Here is a 10,880-nt window from a genome sequence, read left to right on the forward strand (position 1 = left end):
CAAGTACTGCACTTCTAGCTTTCTTCCAATTTTGAAGATCAAGATATTTTTCAGTCTCTCGGCTCCGTTGGCATTCAAAGTGTTCATAAGCTGGTTTTCTTGAGTGTTTGTACAGGTTAAATGTCCATTTAACGATCTGAACTTTGAAAACGTTTTTCAAATTCTTCAGTACTTGAATCTTATAATAATAATAATAATAATAATAATAATAATAATAATAATAATAATAATAATAATAATAATAACAACTTTATTTAATGAGGGTGGCACTAAATAGTGTACTACACTAATAAACTTGTGGCCCTCAACATAAAACTACTAATATTTACAAATTTAAAAATATAAAATGTATGTAATAACAACTATCAACATGAACTTATTAGAAAAATTGACTATAGTATAATAAAACATTACATCAAGATTAAAATGAACTATATATAAATTTAACTGTGAAGCTCAGCGACACCACGCTCACGCGTACGACGCAGCGACGCAGCTGAACGTAAATAATATACTTCAGCAACGTCGAAACGCCGCCCCATGAACACGACGCCGCCAAACTTCACAGCCAAATTAAACAGGAATCTATATTATGAATGTAAAAGGGTAAAATCGAAATGGGATAAAATGAAAAGAAAATTAGGGGAAAAAAATAGTAATAAAAAGGAAACTATAGATAAAAATGTGGCAAAAAAGTCTGCTCTTCGAGAAATTTCCGGCGAAGAGCGCGTTTAAACAATTGAACTGTTGCTTGTTTTTTAATGTCCGCACTTTAATTGTTCCATTTTGAATGTTGAACTATGAAGGTTCTTCCTCCTTCAGTCTTCCTATCATAGCGTGGTGTAATGAAATTTAAGCTTGAGAATCTAGTGTTCCTAGAATGTACAGAACTGTTCAGTTTTAGAGCCTCTATCAGGTACTTAGGTACAGTATGCTGTGTTCTCTTATATAATAATGTACACTTTGATATATAAGTATCTATGAAGAAAGGCAGCCACTCCAATTTATTAAATAACGGCACTGAAGGTGCTCTTGACTCAGCATTAAGTATGACTCTTGCTGCTCTTTTCTGTAGGCGCAGAATCCTTAACAGACAGTCTTTAGTACATGATGTTTGCCAAACAACGCTAGCATAACTAAACACTGGTTTTATCATAGCATTATAGTAAGCCAATCGTTGTTTTATGGGTAGGCAGGATTTTATCTTATTCAGTACTCCAATTCTTTGTGAGATTTTCTTGCACATTCTGTTCACATGATCTGAGAAGGAGAGCTGACTATCGACATCTAGGCCAAGTAATCGGACAGTGTTCATTTGCTCAAGCCTTTTCCCGCTGGATGTGGTTATAGATAGTAAGTTGGAGGGTACTTTATCCTGAAGGCGTTTGCCATTCACAAGCAAAGTCTTGGTCTTTAACTCGTTGAGTGGCAGCTTATTGCAATTACTCCAGTCCTCTACATCCCTCAAGGCGGAGTTCAAGGTTTCCTGTAACTTGCCAGTGTTCGAGACATCGACAGATTAGGAAAGAGTTGTGTCATCCGCATATAGGTCAATGTTGACATCTGCAGACTTTATATGAAGCGGCAGGTCGTTTATAACATAATAAACAACAAGGGACCGATTATACTTCCTTGAGGCACCCCATGAGGAACATTAGCAAGATCAGAGATATTGGAACCAATAGATACATACTGCTGTCTGTCTCCAAGGTAAGACTGAAACCATTGGGCTTATCTTTCACACACTCCATATGTCTTTAGCTTTTCCAATAGAATTTGGTGGTCTACCATGTCAAATGCTTTACAGTAGTCGATTAGAACTAATCCGCTCACTCGATTTCTATCAAGACTGAATAACAACTCATCAACTAATTTGATGAGAGCAGTCTCAGTTCCATGTTGTCTGCGGAAGCCTGACTGACGAGCGTATAGCAAGTGGTTGTCATTTAGATAATCATAAAGATGGTAATGCACATGTCTCTCCACGATCTTGGAGAAGATTGGCAAAACTGAGATCGGGCGATAATTACTGGGATCTCCACGATCTCCCGCCTTAAACAATGGGGTCACTTTAGCGGTTTTCCAGCGCTTTGGAAAAACAGAAGAACCAAGTGAATAGTTCATAAGTTTTGTAACTGATGGAACAATAACTGGTGCAGCAATCTTCAGTACTCGTGCACTGAATTTATCAACTTCCGTTGCTTTATTAGAATTTAGATTCCGAAAACAATCAACGACAAATCTTTTGGTTAATGGAGGGATGGAAAATTTGACGTCAGGATCTGGAAAGAACGAAATGTTCAAGTATTGAAATGTCAAAAGGTATTCTGGGTAACAAGCTCCTTAAACGATCAGCAATAGAGGAAAAATGAAAGTTAAACTCATCTGCAGTCATACCATCTGATTTTGTAGACTTATTACTAGTGCCAGATAGTGATTTTATCGTCTTCCAAATACCCTTAGAATCTTCCTTGCTATTTTCAAAACAGTTGTTGTAGAACTTGAACTTTGTGGTCTTAATCAAGTTAGTAGCTTTGTTTCTTGCAGACTTGTAGTTTTCCCAGTCATCCAGCAACGCAGAGACTCTGGCCGTTTTAAGAAGCGAATCTCTCTTCTGGAGATGTCTCAAAACTTCATTCGTCATCCAGGGAGCCTGTTTCTCCCGCGCTACTCTTTTTTCCCGCCAAGGACAGTGACTGTCAAGTGCTTTGTTGAATAAATCCTCCCAAGCGCAAAGAATATCATCTACAGAGTCAAAGATAAATGAAGTGTCCCAAGGGATCTCTTCTAGAGTTGCTAAGAACTGTGTCTCGTTAAATCCATTCATGTTACGATAGGTGATACTGCAAGGATTACCACGTGCACGGGAGCCATATTTCCCTTTGTATGAACAAACCGCGAACACGGGCAAATGATCCGCTAATCCTGAATTCCTGACACATACAGAATGAATCCTCTCGGGACGATTTGTAAAAACATGGTCGAGGCAAGTTTTACTAATTGGCCTTGTTACCTGAGTCACAAGCTGTTTAAAATTCATGCTAGTAAGTGCGCGAACCAAACGATGTTTTTTAAAAAAGTTGAGGAAGCCAGGTAGTTTACGTTAATGTCTCCGATAGCTATTGTCTCGAGGTTAAGTAAATAGGCAGATTCAATATTCTTTTAAATGGGTAACCTTCCAACCAAACTGCTTCAATATTCGAGTCCTCGAGATCAGTCCTTCTTCGGTGTTTCACCTCCTCGTTGACATACACCAAAACTCCGCCTTTCTTTTTAATTCCTTTGCGGTCTCGACGATGCATTGTAAATCCAGGGATATCATAAAGCGAGTCAGGAATCGAAGGCTTCAGGGCAGATTCATTGATTGACAAAATATCGATCTGCGGGCGGTTGTCACTGTCCAACATAAATAGTCTTATTTGATCAAATTTGGACATTGTGAGGCCATTAATATTCCAGCTACCAATACGATGACCTTTGTTACCAAGTCCCAAGTTGAAATAAGTATGAAAATCGCCAACATCATTATCAGATTGATAGGATCTGTCAGAATCAGCAGGCGAGTCTATACTAATTCCTTCACACTGAGAATCATCATCGCTGCTAGATGTTGTGGATAGAAACGACGAGTCAGACACAATATTGTCGTTAGTAGGCACACCATGAGGTCCAGGGTTAAGACTAACATCTCCAGATAGTATTACCAGATAAAGAGCTACCATCCCAATCTTAGACACGAATAGACCAGACTTCATTTTTAAACATGGCGGCAATGAAGGACCATGTGAAGATCTTTGAAGGCCACAATTTCGTCCAGAAAACACTCTACCGTCCAACTTTAGTGCTAGGAACAAACTGTTATAACTTAGAAAAGAATCACGAATATTTGGTAGGCGCCATAAGCTGGAAACAAGCAAAACCAGCAGAACAAAACGGGAGCATCGAGAAAGCAGCCTGTACGCCATTGTTAATTATAGGTTAATTATTTTCTTTTTTTCTAGCAGGTAAATGCTTGTTTTCTTTGGCCTTTTTTTCTAAGATTTACGAGCAATTCTCCTTTCTTGTTGAACAAATGCGATAAACCAGTTGTATGCCAGCCTGTACAGATCTGTCATTACAAATACTAAATAATGATAATTAAACAATAGAAAACAAAGGATTCTGTATGAAATAGTACTAATTAGTACTATTTAATGTTCACGGTTTTAGTGCGTGCACTCTACTGATCCCAAGAGGCATGTTTTCTATCCTAAAATACTGCGTTTTAAATACTGCGTTTTAAGGTGGCTCGATACAATAATTTTGAAGCACGACTCCTCTACTTGTATTGCAAACTGCGCGGCACCAGATATACCTTGGCCAGATATGAGTTGATACTAAGTGTAGGGATAGATGGAAGTTTTAAATTTGAAACACTGGTCTTATTATAGTAGGAGTTGAAGTAGACGTGCTACTTTGTGCGCTGAAATTTGAATTCAAACTACAATCTGGAATATCTAGCATTCCTAACAATTCATCTGGTAAATCGAAATTTCCAAATTCATCAGATAAAGAATTGTCGTTCTTGTTGATTTGCTCATTTATTTCTGACAAGTTCCCGTTCAATACCGAGGATCCAGATTGTCCTAAGACATCACTAGGGATATCTAGCATTCTTAGCAATCTGATATGTCAAAATTAACAAATTCTTCGAGAAAAAGATCTTCCACTTTCCCACTACTTTGCGTTTCCTTCTTTTCTATGAAGCCTTTATTAGATATAGTGGACTTTGGTGCTCCTAGGACATTACTAACAAGTTGTCTGTTCATCACTCGCCTTCTCGTAGCGAAATAAAGAATTGGATTCATGCCCTGTGCGTTCACGGATTTGTTTCTCATTTGCTGAATAATTTTGGAAAAGCCGAGTAGCACATGATATTCGCAAACAATGCGAGGTTTTTCTCTTCAACCCTGTTCTAGCACATAATTTATCAGGCAATATCTTATTCAAGCTATTCATACCAATTCTTTTCATAACCAAAAGAGCCATTACGTTGTGGCCTAAAATAAAACGCATCTAGTTTTTCCTTTACACATTCAATGATTTTGCTTAGATACAATCTATACAGGCTTTGTAAACAACGCGAATGAATCTCGCCAATTTCATGGCACTTGTGCTGAATTACTCTCGAGCTGGTTTTCAAATCTTTTATTCCGCCGTGGAAAGTTTTGGATACTCTTTCATCAAATATTAGGAAATTGTCTTTTAAGATAATGTTACAAACTCTGAGAAGCCTATCCCTTGAGAAAGAGGCTTTTACGAGCAAATCTTGAAAAAAATAATAATTCCAAAGCTTAATCAATGGCTTTAGTCATTCTAGGCCGAAAAGAAAACACTATTTTGAGAGCTAGAACTCACTAAATTCAAGCTTGATTTCCGTCGGTGTTGTCGAAAGAGTTCGTCGAAATTCTCCGAGTTCAGGCTTGCAAATCTGGATTTTTTCTTTTTTGTTGAAGGCTCTAGCTTCTGGTGGTTCTACTATTTCAGATGCTTCCTCAGGAAAGTCAAAGTCTAAGCTTGGAAAATTAGCCATATTCTTCTAATTTTACTGGAGTTATGACTATTTGTGTACAAGTACAACTTTCAAACAAAACTCAAATTTTCCCTTCGTTGTCGACACGCGTCACAAATCCGTCACAACCGTGTTTGCACAGGGAAATGCAAACACGGCTCTCGGCCAATCACAGCACGCGTACTATCTGAATTATTTTATAATCTTTCATACAAGCGAAACTCTTTCGATCAAGGCTCTACACGGCACTAGTTGAGCGCCGATTTTGTACGACTAGAAAAAACTAGAAAAACTAATTATGCTAAAGCTAAAACTACAAACTAAAGGGTGGTGAACAGCGGCTAATTCAGTAAATGAAATAAAGATAGGTTTGCAGGTAGAATTAGCGTAAATTTGTTATTTCAGTGAGCTAACAACGTCCAGTTTGAACTTATCTGAATCGCTCGGGTGAAGAAGCCAGTAGTTTCTTTGGTAAACGTTTTAAGCAGTTTTCAAGGCTCATCCATCTTGAAATATTTCCATATTTCAGTAATACCATGATCACCTCGAGATTCATTGTTTTTGGAGGGACGTTTAATCACTAACATCCCTCCCTAATGAATGACATGAAGGAAATTTAGAAACTAAATATTCCTCATCCATATATCCCTCATGTAACGTAATCATCGGGACACCGAGTCCAAAATGACCCGGTTCGAAATCTGATGCATTTTTAATGAGGATGTATACCACCCTGCAACAGGCTTTATTCAATGTGGGATAGAGAAATTGGTCTTAGAGTCGGATTCTACACGCTAGGACAAACTTTGCGCATGCGTTATAATGGACTAAAATTACCAACTTGTTACAATCTAATGTTTTACACAAATGCTAATTTTCTCGGTGCAAGGGCAGCCTTCACGCATGCGCAAAGCCATTTTGAAACAAAAAGCAAGAAGTTAACGTTTATTCAACCACTTTATTGATTTTTCACACGTCTTATTTAGAACTGATTGTAATAATAAATGTTTAATTTTAGTATTCCATGCAGTGCCGGTGCCTTTTAGTGTTCTCTGGAACTGTAGTTTCTCTAACACTCTCGACTTCAGCGTTTTTAAAAAGCTAAAACGACCCTCCGTCATTCTGGTCAAGTTGTAGTAATGCAAAAATTTATTCCTTAATTGATATGTTTTCTGTGTTGACAAAAAGACATTCCAATGAGAGTTCTTAAACAAATTATTATGTCATTGAAGTAGTTTTAAGAAAAAAAGTTTTAATTAGCATTTTGCTAACCAAACACTCTCAGTGGTATAGGGGATGGGGGTTCTAAAACACTGACCACCGGAGGATTACCCGTCTAAAGTACCCCCTCGATTCGTGCCGTGATTACCCTCATCCCGCGTTTATGTAGTTAAATATGTTAGTCTATATATGGAGTGCGAAGAATGTAAAGAGTTTGTAAGTGGATTTTGTATAAAGTGCTTGAAACCCAAGTTGTGTTGTGTTGTGCCTAGTAAGCCAAATAAGTTTGTTTGTTGTGGCAAAAAAATGCAAATAGAAGATGACACATCAGCACAGTGTTACGAGTGCGGTAAGAACATTCGCAATGCCGTACCTTGTGCCACCAGGGAACAATATTACTCTAACGGAGGTCGTAAGAAGACCCCATACAAGAGAATAAAACACTTTAGGGATTCGGCCGGTATATTTAGACAACGAAGTAATGGAAGCGCTTAACTCAAGAGACCCAACCCCGCAAAGCTTAAGGAAGACATTGAAAAAATTAAAGCTAGGGAAATATTACAAAGGTATTTCCTACCTTTTGTCTGAAATTACCGGCGACCCTATTCCAGAAGTGTCTGAAGATACTATGAGAAGAGCTGAGTGGATGTTCTGTAGGCTGGATAAGGATATTCCTTATTACCCTGACGTAATTTACGAAATATTCCATGAAATTGACCCCAACCACCCCCTGTTAGGATGGATTCCAAGAAGATAGTGGATCTTATGGCATAAGACGATGCTATAATTTATGCTTGACGCGTATTATGACAGCATAAATCTTATGGCATAAGACGATTACGTCACATGTTTTCGGCCAATCAAAACCTTCACAATTTTCTTTCACATTTGTGAAAACGTTTCACATTTGTGAAATAGATTTGTGAAATTAATTTGCATATGACCCAGACTTTCGTTAGATATGCAAACAAAATCCTGTCTCGCTTTTTTCAAAGCAAATATTTACTGAGCGAGTTTTCTTTGAAGCTCTTCTTTTGCTTCTTGGTAGATCTTTTTGCGAGATTCCTCGGAAAGATCTTTTACGACTGTTTTTTTGTTTCTTATGTCCGACTTTAGCTTTTCATACTTTTCCTCTTCAGCCAGAATAATCGAGAATTCTACGTCGTCTATCTTTCTGTCACGCAAAGCCTTTGAGACAAGGTCGGTAATAGTATTTACTTTTGCCCTAGACAGAGCTATTGTCGTGTCGTGTTTTGATATTTTGCTAGACAGCCGTTTCATAATACCCGTAGCAACAGCCGAAATGATACCACAGGCTGCTCCAACGCCGGCCAAAGGAACCCCAACAATTACTCCGGGTCCAATAAGCGAAGTAGCAACGCCGGAGCCCGTCAACACTACGGATATGGATCCTGAAGTTATCGCAATCTTATGTAGCGTACTTCGGGCTCTAACGTATTTCTTCCTAACTTTTTCGTAGTGTTTTGTCTGTCCTTCCAAGTAAGCCAGTATTAAGTTCGCCTTATTGAGCCTAAAGTTTTCCGCGTTTAATTCGTTAGGCGTAGTATAGGGAATATCTGGGTACATCTTAGGTGCCGATGGTATAACATCCATTATATATACTAATGTACGACGCTTTTGGGAATGACATCGAGGAGCAGCCACATCACAATAATCGAGACTACTGGAATTGGCGGGCCTTTAGGAAGATGTTTCCACACGCAGACCCCAGCAAGTTCGAGCGCAGACCCGACGGTATTTATTACCAAGGCTCTAGAATGTACAGCAATGCGGACCTAAGTCCCAAGCCTGAGATACCTGGTCATGTTGAACATAAGCAGCAATCTAATTTAACCGTAAACTTGCTAACAACGACGCTTAATTACCCATTTTACGACAACAAAGGCGGCGCAAATGACTTTGCTAAGATGGTTACGTCTTTGAAGATTCCCGTGGGTCCTACAACCTTCAAGACAAAAGTCAGAGACATCTTTAGAGAAACCGCTATGAAGCACACATCAGGAATGGAGTCCAGAGAATGGTTATCAGGCCCCAACATGCGATATTGGCCGCAGCAGTTAAACTTTGCCATCTGGGCTGCTATTAAAGGATGCGGTATAGCCGCGGATATGTTCCATATTCCTTTCCTAAGGTTTCATGCTGCTTTAACTATTCGTAGGATATTGTTTGAGTTAGACGCACCTTTACCGGGTGACACTGTCTTTGACCCAAAGGATAACAAATATGACAAAGTCGCATGGGAGCGATTGAAGAATGAGTTTAAGCTTACCAACCCCGACTTTCGCAACAAAGAGGGTGCCGCCCATGGTTTACAGGAGAAACTTACACCTACGCTTCGTATGTTGGTGCTAGCATAGAAACTCCAGGCATGGGATATCCTAGCTCCTACGAATTTTCAGACTTAGGAGGCAGCGGAACGAAGGGAAATCTACTCTACTTCATTCAGAGCAAAGAGAAGTATCCTTGGGCGCCTTTCTTTGCCGCAAAGGGTATTGGTCTAAAGAATCCAGCAAGGATTAACCGCAGCATTGAAGCCTTTGTCTACTGCATCCTAGGAGCACAGGTTAGCACTCGCAGCCCCATTGTAGATGCAAGCGGTGCGTCGCAGGAAACACAACAAGTATTCCTTGTCCTTTTCGAAAGCGCCGTTATCGAGAATGAGATCTCCAAATCAGTTCAAAGGTATCAACTTGCGGTGCAGCAATCTAAAGTGCGGTTAGATTACGCATTGAGTCCTGGTTGTTGGTTAATGCCAAGTAATTTGGTTATCAACACTAATTCCGTTGTGGATTATAACAACAAACTTCAGCGAGCTACTAAGGATATGAAGTTTGGGGTGAACGACGTGAACTCAGATATTCTTAAGAATATTCCTCACTTCGTAGAGAAACCAAAGAAGGAACACACAGAAAAACCAGCGGTCAAGAAACCATCAAAGCATATTCCCGCGTTACCAACCATACCTGAGGAATATGACCATAACTTACTAAAAGCCGGCCTAGCCACCGCAAGCATTGGTCTGAGCTATTATATATGGCGATGAACAACCCCTACGTAGCTGGTGTAGATTGTGTCTATACGACTTACACAGAGAAAATATACAACCAGGCATCTTGGGTTGATGTCACGGGGATGTCCGTGGACTTGAACTACTCAGGAAAGAAGCTAATAATATGCAGCATTTGCATTGGTACGGACAGCCATGCCAACGTGGGCTTCAGGTTCCTGGATGACAATGGCATACTGCAGCCTATGAGAGCTAAGACAAACAACAGGGAGCCTACGCATTTCTCCGTAGAGCCAAACCCCAGCAGCGTCGAAAATCTATCGGTTTGGACTTTCCATATGGTTGCTGATTGCCATGGGAAGGTAAAGCTGCAAATCCGCGTAGATGATACGGGAAAGGTCACAGTAAATAGCGTAGAGGACCAAAGAAATAAGCCCTATAATCACGCGACCATCAGCACTCTTACGGTGTTAAGTATATGAATCCACACTTAAGAGAAACGCGCTGCGTTTACTGTTTAGACGCGAAGGCTTATGATGAAGGGAATGAGTGGCTTGATACCGGAATGTGGGTTGAAGTCGGGGGTCTTGCGTTAGTCATTTGTACCATTAGTATTAACACGGGGTCGGGTGCAAACGTGGGGTTTAGGCTTGTCGATGAGAATGATGATCCATTGCCGCCTTACAGGACGAAAAATAATACTAGGAATTCAGTTCATTTCTCGTCGGAGCCCACTCCATTAAGCGGAGAAGATCTTACTCCAGTTGCTTTTCATATGATAGCCAATTGCAAATATGCTAAATTGCAAATGCTCCCCAATGATGGCGGCGTAAGGATAAATGGCCTGAAGGGCTATGTCGTAGATGCTGCTTGGTGTCATAAGCCTATTAGCACCATAAGTGTGTTGCCGGTAATGCCAAATTATCAACCCGGGGCTAATACTATATTTACTTATCCCCAGTCAAAGATTCCTCGGATGCCCAATGAGCCCGATAAGCCCCCAGTAGTACACAAGGACAAGATTAACCCTTCATCTTCTTCAGGAGCACCACCCCGATAGCAACGACCAAGATCCAAACG

General features: G+C 39.9%; 1 protein-coding gene across 1 annotated transcript; it reads right to left on the reverse strand.

Annotated features, from left to right (window-relative positions):
* Positions 1–1,731: 1,731 nt before the first annotated feature.
* Positions 1,732–3,040, reverse strand: LOC148904402 (uncharacterized). Its single transcript, XM_089025380.1, has 2 exons — positions 2,398–3,040; positions 1,732–2,282 (listed from the first exon to the last, which is right to left on the reverse strand). The coding sequence occupies exons 1-2, from the start codon at positions 3,038–3,040 to the stop codon at positions 1,732–1,734; spliced, it is 1,194 nt and encodes a 397-aa protein (XP_088881506.1).
* Between the last annotated feature and the right edge of the window lie 7,840 nt (positions 3,041–10,880).

The sequence above is a fragment of the Actinia tenebrosa genome, unplaced genomic scaffold (assembly GCF_029948245.1).
Source record: "Actinia tenebrosa isolate PJP-AT-01 unplaced genomic scaffold, QUT_ActTen_1.0 utg1515__unscaffolded, whole genome shotgun sequence".
Taxonomy (NCBI): domain Eukaryota; kingdom Metazoa; phylum Cnidaria; class Anthozoa; order Actiniaria; family Actiniidae; genus Actinia; species Actinia tenebrosa.

What these genes read in the sequence shown, in the direction of transcription:
- LOC148904402 (XM_089025380.1), bottom strand. Translation starts at nt 3,040, where the DNA reads ATGAATTTTAAACAGCTTGTGACTCAGGTAACAAGGCCAATTAGTAAA. An exon ending in TAAGTCTACAAAATCAGATG is followed by an intron (nt 2,283 to 2,397) that starts GTATGACTGCAG and finishes CGTTCTTTCCAG; the next exon opens with ATCCTGACGTCAAATTTTCC.